General features: G+C 40.0%; 1 protein-coding gene across 2 annotated transcripts in view; it reads right to left on the bottom strand.

The window, feature by feature from the left end:
* LOC306844319 (protein jagged-2-like) overlaps window positions 1-12,168 on the bottom strand; it is a 56,192-nt gene extending 44,024 nt beyond the window's left edge. For both annotated transcript variants that reach the window (XM_079376346.1, XM_079376347.1), the window contains exons 1-2: window positions 11,947-12,168; window positions 11,217-11,537 (exon numbers count right to left, since the gene is read on the bottom strand). In XM_079376346.1, coding sequence (XP_079232472.1) covers window positions 11,217-11,537; window positions 11,947-12,015 — 390 coding nt within the window. In that variant the 5' untranslated portion in view covers window positions 12,016-12,168. The remainder of the gene's footprint in view (window positions 1-11,216; window positions 11,538-11,946) is intronic.
* Window positions 12,169-13,738: the final 1,570 nt, after the last annotated feature.

Here is a 13,738-nt window from a genome sequence, read left to right as displayed (position 1 = left end):
TTGATGGTTTCTCATTCTGAGAACAATGTGGAAAGTCTTTCCCACCCTCGTCGAAAACCCTTCCTTCAGCCCAACCGAAACGGTTTAGCTGAAAAGGGATTTCTAGGTGGCTTTGTTAGACCCTCTTCTAGAGGCCAATATGAAAGGTCTTTCCCATCCATCCTCATCAACCACCCAACCTTGGATGAGCAATCCATGGCTATTCCATTCCAGAAATCCACTGCAGCAGTGACCTCTCCACACAACAAATCCATATGACACGACTCGTTTCGAATCAGTCAATTGTCATTTTCCGCCAGGCTTACAGAGCACAAAAGCCAACAATAGCTTTGTTTAAGCAGCATTATGGCCCTGGGAGGACAGGAAGATGCAGCCCGATGTGCACTCTGGGCCCTGAAGCCAGTAAATGATATTCTGTGCTCGGTAACCTCCCCTCTTTCAGCAAACTCCCACACGGGGGTTAAGCTCCTACAGACACAATAATAAAGCACCATCATCGACTACAATGCGTCTAGTTAACCTTGCATACCCATGAGACACCATTATCAATAAAGCGAGTCAGACGAGAGTCCGGTGAGTCTGAAAGGTAGGAACACCAAGCGAGATGCAGAATTATGCTTGCGTGGTGCTTATTGCTACAGACTTGGCCAACGAAGGGCACGCTCTGGGTGAGTGTGTACACACACGGCCCATTTAATATTCCGCTGCTATGCCAACAAGATCATTAGCAATGACAATACAACAAACTCCTCCCCTCTGGGTGCTAATTAAGCAGGAAGGGACGGCAGTTTTCTCGCTCCATTTCATTTCTCTCTCGCTCCGTTTTTCACGAGTTCATCAAACAACAGTGATAAGTGGTAAGTTAAGTTGGTATCATTCATCAGTTACGGTGAGTAATGACGTCTTCTCCTGCTATTGTTGTTTGCACTTCATGTCACATGTATAGTTTATCTCGCTCTCACCAAATTGAGAAACTAACGGAATGCATAGTCGATATAAAAAAAAAACTGGATGACGAGTAACTTCTTACTGCTAAATTCTGAAAAAAACAGGGGTGTTAATTATCAGACCTAAAAACCCCACATGTAATAACCTAGAACACTAACACTTGACGGCTGCTCTGTTAATTCTTCGTCATCAGTTAGGAATCTAGGTGTGCTGTTTGATAGCAATCTTTCATTTGAAAGACATGTTTCTAGCATCTGTAAAACTGTGTTTTTCCATCTCAAAAAGATATCTAAATTGCGGCCTATGCTCTCAACGTAAAAAAAAAATAAAATAAAAATAAAGCCCTGAATGGTTTAGCTCCTCAGTACTTGAGCGAGCTCTAATCACAATATAGTCCTCCACGTCTGCTGCGTTCTCAAAACTCTGGCCATTTGATAATACCTAGAATATCAAAATCGACTGCGGGCGGCAGATCCTTTTCCTATTTAGCGTCCAAACTCTAGAACAATCTACCTAATACTGTTCGGGAGGCAAACACACTCTGTCAGTTTAAATCTAGATTAAAAGACACATTTCTTTAACCTGGTTTACACATAACACACTAATACACTTCTATTATTTAAATCCGTTAAAGGATTGTTAGGCTGCATTAATTAGATCAACCAGAACCAGGAACACTCCCCATAACACATGATGTACTCGTTACATCATAAGAAGAATGGCATCTAAGCTGATATTTGTCGGTTTCTATTCTGTTTCTCAGTCCGTGTCCGGATCAGATGGTGGATCGGCGCTGGGTAGGGCTGGGTATCGAGTTCGATACTTTTTAGGCACCGACCGAATTGCCTCGATACCACCGAGTATCGAAAAACGTCTTGTCGTTCGGTACCAAATTTCAATACCTAAGGGGTTAATCTCATCACCGTCAGTGAGCCAATAATCCTGCAGCACTAGGTGTGTTTGACTAGAAACGGAGACGCGCAGATTGATCAGTGTTTGACCTCCATGAGAGCGTTTCGAAAGCGCACGGAGCAGTCTGCTCTCTATATCGCGCGGTTTGTTTATTATACACAGACTGAAGCTCGCGTGACGCTCGCGGTGATTTCAGCGTCTGATAAAAAAAGATAAAAAAAAAAAAAGAAATTAAATTAATGTTTTAGGTCTTCATTTGAAAACCAGATACAGAACACAGAATTTCTGAGGAAAAATAAAACATTTCATAAGGCTATTTTAAGAATAAATTTAAATAAACTAAGTTGTTTTTATGCATTCAAATAATTAGGCATACTACACCAGAATTTAATAACAATAAAACATATGGTGAAAGAAAATAAAACACCCACTTATGAAAGTGGATGAAGATTTCAAATTTCTTGAAGTCTTTAACAACCTAGAAATGATGATTCTGTCTGAGCTATGTGTTTTAAAATTAATGAACACGCACCAATGTAAACGTAGCCTAACAGATGTGTAAACTGAAAACAATTTGAACTTTATTAAAATTATTTATTTATTTATTTATTGTGTTGGATATATTTTGTTCCTTTGTGCAGTGGCTCTGGAGATGAGGCTTTGAGTCTGTATAAATATCAACATTAAAAAATAGTTTTTTGAGATGATGTAATCTTATTAAAACTGATTTCATAAAACTGGTATCGAAAAAAGTATCGTTCAGGAACCGGTATCGAACTCAAGGTATCGGTATCGAAAATTTTGATGGATGAGGCCCAGGGACATATCCCCAGTCACCGTAGCCACCCGATCCAGTCCGTATCCAGCCCAGATGGTCACTGCAGTCACCAGATCCAGTGCGTATCCAGATCAGATGGTGGATCAGCACCCAGGGACGACCTCTACAGCCCTGAACGTCAGCGGAGACCAGGACACCGAGATGAGCGCCAGAGACAGATCCCCAGTGAGGACCCCGCCACTTAGTCAGCCATCGGGAAAGACCACTGGAACCAGTTGATCCCTTACAATCTGACTTTGCTGCAGTTGGAATTGAACTGCTGGTTCGTTTGGCCAGAGGAGAACTGGCCAAACGACTGAGCCTGGTTTCTCCCAAGGTTTTTTTTCTCCATTCTGTCACCGAGGGAGTTTTGGTTCCTTGCCGCTGTCGCCTCTGGCTTGCTTAGTTGGGGACACTTCATTTCCAGCGATATCGTCGACCTGATTGCAAAGACACTATTTAAACTGAACTGAGCTGGATGATGACATCACTGAATTCAATAACGAAATGCCTTTAACTGAAAATCTTTTTTTAATCTTTTCATTTTACATTGACACACTATTTTCCTTTTTTGATATTGTGCAGTTGCTTTGACAAAAAAATATATATATATATATATATATATATATATATATATATATATATATATATATATATATATATATATATATAAAAAGGTGACTTGATATGACAAAGTTTTGTAGATAAAAAAAAAAGTCCAAATAACAAGCCGTTTAAAAGGTACAATACAATGCCCACCATGTAGTCACTCATTTCATGGACAAAATCAAGTTAAATATCAGTCAAATTATGATACAGTATCTATATAATCATATTTGAAAAATAATTTTTTGATGTTATCCAAATCAAGCCTATTATGTAACCTGATAATGTTTGCCCTAAGACTATGGATAAGAAGACTTAAGCATTGGAATTACAATGTACTTGTATACTTTGACACCAAAAACAGTATAAAAATACATATTCATTTTAGGTACAGTATAATATAGTACAGCAGGGGTTTTCAACCTGTGGGGCGCGCCCCCCCAGGGGGGTGCCAGCACCTGTCAAGGGGGGCGCGAGCATCAACTAATTCAGAGACATTGCCTTGAAGATTTATGAATACGAGCTTTCAAATCTTCAGCCATCCGCTAGGGGGCAATCTGACTCCCGCTGTTAGGCGACAGTGAGAATGGTGTAAAATGATTTACGGTTAGTCATGTCAGAAATCCAACCATGGATTGGCATGTTGTTATCTCAGTGAAATTAGACAAACTTGGGGGGGGGCGCATGTCCTAAAAGGTTGAAAACCCCTGTAGTTCAGTATAGTAATGAAAAAAGCCTAATTACAAATCAATCACCAGAACACACATTGATCGTTCAGATCTTCTCAATTTCAGAGAAGGTTTAACTGCAGCATTTGTAGAAACTGAGACTAGCATGGCTGCTTGGCAGCAACAGAAACAGGCTGTGAGGTTGGAAGCTGCCATATCCCAGTGGGCACAGCTCACAGATCTCCCAAAGACGTCGGCCTGGATCAATTCTCACAGCTCTAAATCCTTCCAAACCGTGTATTACACATTATTCTGGCCATACAAATCTAAAGTAGGCTTCCAAAAAAAATTACGTGAACACATCAACCACATCTGTGAAACTCTTCTACCTGATAGCTGCTCCTACACTGGTGTTATAACCCCAATATGGAATGACAATATTCCATAAACTGCTCATAGGCAACCTCCCGTTTGGCAAGCAGTGCAGCCCCTCGGTTACTACAGTGAGGCGGCCATTTGACACCCTACACTGCTAGCTCATCATCAAACCATCTGACAAGCCAGTTGTCTCCCTGTCGGTCTTGTCCAGTTACAGTACTGATGATTACTCCGGTTTCAGCATCTAGTTAAAATGGCAGAGCCATTGCTAAGCAGCTTCACTTCTCACTGAAATGCCCTAGTTACAGTATAGCAAGCTAACAGTGTACTGTTATGGCCACATGGGCTACAACTCCATTACAATCATTATAATTTTGAACAAGGTCAGAGGTCAAGCGGGAATTAAACTTGCTGCGCGGTAATGCACTTTAATCACTGCAGCACACCTGCTCACAATTCATTAGCCTACTAGCTCACACAGGAAGATGCACATGCATTAGTCAGACAGTCACACACGCCACATCCATGTATACCAACACAGCAAAAACAATCAGGCTCCCCCTGAGCATATTAATACAGCTGGAAAGAAAAAAACAATCAATCATCATTCATACTGTCATTTGTGAACTGGGCTGAAGCAAAGGAGAAACTTAGTACCAGGGAGGTAGAGCATCATGGGTAGTTGAAAACAATTAGTTGAGCACCAGGGGCTAACAATAGAAACGATTCTCTCTCTCTCTCTCTCTCTCTCACACACACACACACAGACTAGCTTCCAGTGTTATTGGGATGGGACGTCAGGGTTAAGCTCGCTAACTCGCACTTCTGAAAGGACTCCATGTTTTCTATGACCCTTCTCGGGGAGACAGAAAGTCCATTATAATTGCACTGCCTAATACAATGATGTCCACCACTGGTGGCTCGGTACATTCAACCTAATGGAAGCTCTTCTGTTGGGAACCTGTTTATCTTGCACTCTTCATGAGGGCGACACTCAAGATCTCAACATACTCTAAAAGCATTCTTTCATGCTTTCTTACATACTCAGCTGAAGTACCACACAAAAGAAGAGTGCTTTTTCTTCAGCTCTCCCTGATGCCAGGCCTAGAGGCTCATTCACACCAAGAAAAATAACTATAAGGATATATATCGTGATGATAAAATTTTGTGTATTATAAGCACAAGCTGCAGTTGTTGCCATTTTAAATTCTTGAGCTCTTTGAAGTCAAGTGGATTCTGATTGGCTATTGATGTTTTATAGTTTATCGCCTGGAAAAAAGTGATTTTTATGACTTTGCATTACCATATTAGCTGTGGTGTGGACTTTTCTGTTCTTATAGAATTAGAAGGATTGTTAAAACTTTGTGGTTATAGTTATCGTAGTTGGTGTATACAGGCCTTAAAAAGATAGTTCACCTAAAAATTAAAAATTCTGTCATTAATTACTTACCTTCATGTCGTTCCAAACCTGTAAGACCTTCGTTCATCTTCGGAACACAAATTAAGATATTTTTGATGAATTCCGAGAGCTCTCTGACCCTTCCATAGACAGCAAGGATCCCAATACGATCAAGGTCCAGAAACGTAGTAAGGACATTGTTAAAATATTCCATGTGTCATCAGAGGTTCAACCGTAATGTTATGAAGCTATGAGAATACTTTGTGTGCAAAGAAAAAAAAAAATAAAAAAAAAAAAAGACTCGAATCAACAATTTCTTCTCTTCCGTGTAAGTCTTCGACATGTGTTCACGAGAGTACCGTGACACGCATGCTGTCAAATGGACCATTTTAACAATGTCCTTACTACATTTCTGGGCCTTGAACAGGATCAGAAAGCTCTCGGTTTTCATCAATTTGTATTCCAAAGATGAACAAAGGACTAACAGGTTTGGAACGACAGGAGGGTGAGTAATTAATGACAGAATTTACATTTTTAGGTGAACTATCCATTTAAACTTGTCAGAACCCTACCACAGCAATCATGTTACCAAGAAGTGGGTTTTCAATTCAAGCATTTTAGTCATTAATCGATTAACAGCATTTTGGCAGAGGCCCTTCTAAATAGACTGTTTTCATGAGTTTAAAGAGTCCATCACGTGGGAGTGATGGAGTAGGAAGTGCCTGGCTCATACGCTTCACGGAGAGTCTAAACGGTCTCTCTTTATATCATTATTCCGAAATCCTCGTCCCCCTGTAAAATAGCTATTTTACAATTAAATGTGGTCAAAACTAGGTGGGAAAACTGTCCGTGTTTACAAAATGCAACATAAACGAAGACAACCTCTCTCAACCCACATTGTATCATAAAAGGTTGCTTCATAAAGTGACCTCAGGCACATCGCCTCTTAATTGGTCCGGTCTCTCTGCTGCTAAAAATACCTCTACCATGACTGCTGCATTCAGGAGAGGGAAAATGCAGCCTTTCCCTTCATTTAATGGGAAGACATGGGTACAAAAAGCCGTGCTCTGCCCCAGGTCACAAGAAAGAAAATGTTTATTGTGGTGGCAGAACAAAAAGCTATTTCAAGGTCAGGAAGGGAAAGAGAGAATGTCTTCATGATCTTAAACTTCCTGGTGATTCACCACAGCGGGTCTCCATGGAGAGACAGGAATCAATACGGGCTCTTCCTGTAACATCTCAAACCACTGCAGATGACTGCGAATGGTGCAGCCAGTTAAAACGAAAGCTACTCTGCCTTGACTCGTTTATCTGATCTAGAGTTGTGTCACAGGCCAACTAGTCACATCCGATAACTGACTACTCTAGTAGTGAGGAGCTAGCGTTTTGGTAACACAATATGGTTAATGCATTAGGAATCACAAACTAAAGATGAACAACTGTTTTAGCAGCATTTATAAATCTAGGTTAATGTTAATTTATAAATATACTTTAAGGAATGTTAAAAATGTATCCATTTATAGAAAATGTATTAATTAGATTAATGTTTTGTTAATTGTTCATGTTAGCGATCGCACTTAAGTTATCATACAGAACCTTATTGCAAAGTGTTGCCTTTCTAGATTTTTAAAAGTGATGTGTTAATTAGCATGCTAATAGCTAGCTGTTAGATAGTTTGTAACTATAAAAGTCTCTTGTAAAAGTTGTATGTCTAAATTTAAAGTTTTTAAAGTGTCACTTCAACATCCATACACAATCAGACAGATGTCTTTGGTTATTGCGTAGCTTTTCGTGCTGTTTTTTTAAAGACTCCTGCCACAAACTTTTTTTTTTTTTTTTTAACACGCTGTGTCAAGTTTTACGATAGTAACTTTTAAAAATGTGTTTTTCCATTTGGTCTATTTATTTTTGAACAAAATGTGACACTGTCCCACCCATGACTTTACCATGGCTTCCAGTCAACCCCCATAAAAGACAAAAACAAAAGATGGACCCTGCTTACTTGGACATTTTGAAGCCTTGGGGGAGCAGCGATCTATAATCAGTCCCAATCAACAGCCACCTGCTCTGATGCTGAACTGGACAATTACTGCTTTTTGTTGACCGGAGACACAGCCAGCTGTGACTGGCTAATTACACAGTCAATAGTGTAATCAGTTGTGAGGCTCTAGCACTTCTTTCCCAGGTGAGACGAGAATGAGTGGCTTCGCTGAAAGACCAGTTAAGGGGGAAGGGAACTCGGAGGGCAACAGCTAATTGTTTACTAAAGGCCCATGTAACAGTCTCCTAGCAACTGCCCAGCAAGCAAGCTCCCAATCAGGTGTGGCTGACGCTGCCGTTTAGCCTTGAGGCGTAGTGGTCCTCCACTCTGACGGACGGATACAGCTGCATTCACAACATTCACTGTGCCACCAGAGAGGCTCTTTAACGTCTCTCGATCTCTTACGCTGGAGTTATACATCCACTAACACTGTAACTCAACTCTATGTTACACAACTGCAAGGGACTAGAACTAACAGATGAGGAACTAACCTACTGGCTCAAAGTCTGCATTAAAAAAAACCAATGAAACAATAATACTAAGTCTTGTTAAGGTTCGATTGAATCGGACTCAAGTTCGTTTCCCCCCTTGGTGCGGATATTTCAGGCAGGTGTGAATACAGCAATCGCACTCAGGTGTGGACCAAACAACTGTACAGAGTCCCAGCAGAAGAGGTGGTCTCAGTCCAGTTCCAAACGAACTCTGGTATGGCTGAATGGACGAACCAATGAATGGATGTCCTTAGCACATGTGTGGTTTTGCTTACAATTTCTGGTTCACTTGCAAAAAGGGCAGTGTGAAAGTGAACCACACCAAAAAAATAAAAAAATTTCAGCAATGTATTTGGTCTGGACCAAATCAATTAAACTAGCGGACTTTCCTGGTGTGAATACACCCTAACCGATAAAATCAACTCAGTGGACCTATGTAGCACATAGTGCATTTCAATCTTGATATGCACTTCTTAAAAACAAAAGATCAATCTTTAACTCCATGCAAGTGTTTCCTGCATTTCTATTACTGAATCTAAATAAAAAGCAAAAAAAGCCATATTTTACTCTAGTTTGCAGTCCAAATTTTATTTGATATGACAAAAAACAACAACAACAAAAAAATAGCAAAAACACATTCCTCAAAGGCTGCATGCAATAATACACAACGTGAACAGTGTTGTCTGATTCACAAAATGACTCATGAACTAGTTCTTTTTAGTGAATCAAAACAAAGAATGCAACTAGTGTAGCCAAATTCATAAACAAATGACTCTTGAGTGGATCATTGTAATGGCTCATTCGAAAAGACTAATTTTACTCTTTCAGAGAAGTCTAAGTGTAATTTCATAATTTTACACAAGAATAAAGACTGAAAATATTAAAAAGCATATATTCCCACGTTGTTATCACAAAACATTGAAAGAAATGCCATTTAAAATGTACTAGATTTCCACATGCAGTAGCAAAAGGAATCAAATTAAATTCAAAGCTTTTATCAAATCAAATCGGGAAATCTGTAATGATACCAATAAGCAAACTATCATGGCAACAGCTTCACCAAAACCAATCTCTGAAATCTTGACAAACAAACCAGAGATAGGCTAAAAGAAAACAATCTGCACCTCCGACAGGTGGCGGACTCAATCTCCAAGCCTCTGGGTGAGGCGCTAGATATCTTTATACAATGCACTCTAGACGAGGTTACACCGAGCACATCAAACAGATGTCCGGATGCACAGGCACTCAAGAACACATTCCTCTGGCAATTTCATTAGCATCCATGAGACACTAAGAAACTGCAAACACACATCATTTGAAATTCATACTCAATCACAGGCTTTCAGACACGGATCTACAACCACACATCATGTGATCAGAGTTATACAGGGACATATCTAGGTGAAATTTCAAGCGGTGGTCAGAAGAGAAGCAGGTGTAGCATCAAAGGCGGCCCGAAAGGGTCAGTTTGATAGCATGTTACACATTAACTTAAACGGTTGAGTGTTTGTGTGTTGGGTGGGGTGGGGGTTAGTTTAGGGGTCTGCCAGGTGACTGTGTGCCTAACTGGGCTGCCGTCCAAAGCTGACAGTCAATACTACACGACATCTCTTTTTTTGTTGTTGTTGCTGTTGTTGTTTGCGGGTGTGACACCGAACTGCATAAAACATTGCAGCGATTTGCTACTTGATATCAGCATCAGTAATGTGCCTGTGTGTCTGGAGAGACACTTGATAAGTTTTTCACATATCAACACAAGGGAGATGCAAGTAGTACAAGGCTACCCTTACAACAAATTGCCATGGCAACTATATTTCCACTAAAATTCCACAGTTACTAGTTATTGTGTACCAACTAATATAAAAGTGCAATATTAGCCACCAATGACAAAATATACAAACTGATCAAAAAAAAAAAAAAAAATCTAGAAGCTTCTCATTGTTTCAAGGTTATTCTAAAATAATTTGTTAACGCTGTACAGGTGTTGGCTATTTGTTGTTGAGCATTTGTTAGGCTACGTTGTCAGTTTTACCGATTAAAACTTATTTTAATTTTTTTAATGAAGTAAAAAAAAGTATTATTTCACATCTGGATCTGTGATTATTTTAATAATAGTTTCAAGTAATTTGAAGCAAAAAAATAGTAATTTGGGAATATCAAAGTTTGATAGGAAACTACGTTGAAACGCGTTTTACTTAAAACAACACTCAATGTTTCTCCTAACAATTAGAGCAGTAACTACGGAGTTTTAGCTGAAACTTTGGTTGCCGTGGTACATTTTTGTAAACATTATAACACCACAATTATGGGAAATGCAGCTGCCGCTGGATTGCGCGTCGTATTTTAATATCAAGTAGCCTACACTAGAAGCTCTGAGAAAGATTCGCTTCACTCGAAGCCAACGGAGAAGTCAGAACCTAGTCAGCTTTATTCTCGCGCCTGTGATGCCCAAAAATGAGAGACAACCAGATACGCGTGATATGTTGTTTCAAATCTGACTTTCTTACGTTAGCAGAATGACAGTCCCCGTTAACTTACACTACAAGTGAATGGTGACTGTCATTCCGTTCAACATCTCTTTTGTGCTCCAAGGAAAGCGAATAAATCATACAGGTTTGAAGCAACACGATGAGGGTGACCACAAGACAGAATTTAGATTTATAAGTGAACTATCTCTTTAAGAAATGTGTGTCACCTTAAATGCACTTTATAGCAGCCAGTTTCAAACACGCACAGCAAAGTGAATGTACTTCGATAACAATTCTTAGCCATTATAACCTTTTTCGACACATAAATCGTTAGGACACAGCAGCCTCACACGCCCATGATTAAAAAAAAAAAAAAAAAAAGAGACCCTGTCATCACAGTAACAATATAGTGCACTCAACTTCCGAGCAGTGGCAGCTCACAGCGGCGCTTTATTATTATTATAGCTCATGCAGAGACGCGCACTTACCGGCCAGGCGAAGTGAAAGGGAATGAGGATCTTTCCCACATCGCTCGTTTTGCTGGGGTTGTTCTTTGCAGTCTTAAAAGAAAAAATATTTCCACCGAGAACGTCAGTAGATCCAGAGCCAAAGGTGCACGGCCCAGTGGTGGTGACTTCAGACTGGTACTCCTTCAGACACACTTTAAAGTAAGTATCGCACTCGTCCCGTACGCAGCGCTGGTCTTGAGAGTTGCGCGTGCCGTCGCAACATTGCCCGTCCAACAACTCGCCGTTTACATTTTCTACAGCAATCAGCTGCAGCTCAAAATAGCCAGAGGACTGGGACACCTAAAAATAACATTTGCATAAAAAATAAATAAACAGAGTAGCCATAATACTGGTTGCTTATTATTGAAATGCAGATCGGGTTTGCAAAACGGAGGTAGCCTAATATTATTTGAGGGAATGTGTTGCGTGCGCTTGTGCGTTGAAGTCTCCAGAGAATCGGTCTATAATTTTGCGAACCTGTACAGAGGCTGGAAACAGCTATTTTAATTGACGGGGTGCAAGTTATCATTTATTACAATCTCCTGACATTTCCAAATGCATGAGCACATGTGGCTGCGTAATTCAAATGTCGATTACTTAGAGCAAAATTAATTAAAATCGTCAGCCCACACCCATCAACTTTTGCCTGCTGATCACTGCTATGGCAATTAAATCGATCTGCAATACTAGAAACAATCAGCGCTCTCACCTTCGTCCATATCGTTAACAGCAGGCACGCGATTGGGAGCCAATTCCTAATCCTGATACAATTCCACATGCCGCTGATTTATGCGTTATGAATACAAGATGGAAAACGGCCGTTGACCGGCGACAGGATCCTCCACTCCTGACATGCAAAGATTCACAAGCGTGGTATGTTTGCGCGGTGATGTCTGGGCTGATCTCTCCCTCGATCTGATCACTTCACGGCAAAATTATGTGTTCACAGCTACCACACGCCTGAGGAGATCTCGCGTGATTGACAGCTGGCTAAACCAATCACAAACCCCCCTGCTGATTCTTTTAGCCAACCGCCACTCGAGGGCGGAGCATTGTCAAAAAACTTACTGTCTATCCCTGTTTCACAACGAGCAATAAAACGCGTGGTCTCTTTCCATCAAGAATTCTGGCATTTTTGTAACAGAATTTGTATATTATTTGAATGATTACTAAATACATTCAGCGACAATCACACAGCAAATGTAACAGATTTTGCATTTTAAGCACTCAAACATGATCCCGTTGGCTGGAAATGTATCTAGCCATCAACCATATTCGTTTAAATACTGTGGTATATTCTAACATTTAAATTGGCATGTACTAAATTAACTTAGTGTTTGATTTTAATTCATTTTATATTGTGATTATAATTTTTATCAACATTACTGGCACTTTATTTTATTTATTTGGTAGCCTATTATTGTGTGTACTGATGCTTTGGCAATATTATATGTAAAACAGTCAAGTCAATGAAGTGCTTTAAAATCTTATTGAAATTCACAATTGAAAAGCACAAATCCGAGTAAAGTAGTCCCGTATATCCTCCCTGCAGTTCCATGTCCTGATGCGTGCTCAGCCTGCTAGTGTGATTTGACACAGGTGAGAGCGCCCTCTACTGTATATGTGCGTTAACCTGAAAAGAGAGACCCCAAGTAGACAGAAGACATCGAAAAGCCTTTATATTTAAACTATTTACAGAAACGAAAAAACGGTATAATCTATAGCTATAGTTACCTTAGTGCCTAAGGCAGTGGTTCTCAATCTTCAATCCTGGAAAGAAAAAAGAATACAACATCTTAAAGGAATAGTCCACCCAAAAATGATTGCTGACCCTCAGCCTCGGGTCACCCAAGACATAGATAAGATTGTTTCTTCATATGAACAAATTTGGAGAAATTTAGCATTGCATTTCCTGCTCACCAAAGGATCCTCTGCCATGAATGGGTGCCATCAGAATGGGGGCCCAAACTGCTTTATCACAGGAGGAAGGACTATTATGGTTTATGGCCAGAAGGAACGATTTAAAGTTTAAATGTTTAATAATGGATTTGTTTCTTCATGCAGATTTTCACGTCACAAGATGTGTGATGGACTGGAGTCATGTGGATCACTTGTGGATTATTGTGATGTTTTTATCAGCTTTCATTCTGACGGCACCCATTCACTCCAGAGAATCCATTGGTGAACAAGTAATGCTATTTCTCCAAATCTGTTCTGATGAAGAAAAACTACATTTTTGGACAAACTATTACTTTTAAATCCAAGCCTAAAAACATCTTAAATCAGCCTAAGCTGGTTTGTGGGCTGTTTTTAGAGGAGTTTTGGGCACCTTGCCAACCAGCTGAACACCAGCTTGGCCAGGCTGACAGACCAGCTAGACCAGCTGGTCCTGGATAATACCTCAACACTCCACATTTTGCATGTCTCCCTTATTTATCACACCAGATTTATATCTTCAGCTTGTTAATAAAGGCTGAGAGGCCTGAATTGTGTGTGTCAAA

This window comes from Barbus barbus (assembly GCF_936440315.1).
Source record: "Barbus barbus genome assembly, chromosome: 24".
NCBI classification, from domain to species: domain Eukaryota; kingdom Metazoa; phylum Chordata; class Actinopteri; order Cypriniformes; family Cyprinidae; genus Barbus; species Barbus barbus.
Note: the sequence above shows the minus strand (reverse complement) of the source record. Positions and strands in the feature narration are given on the sequence as shown.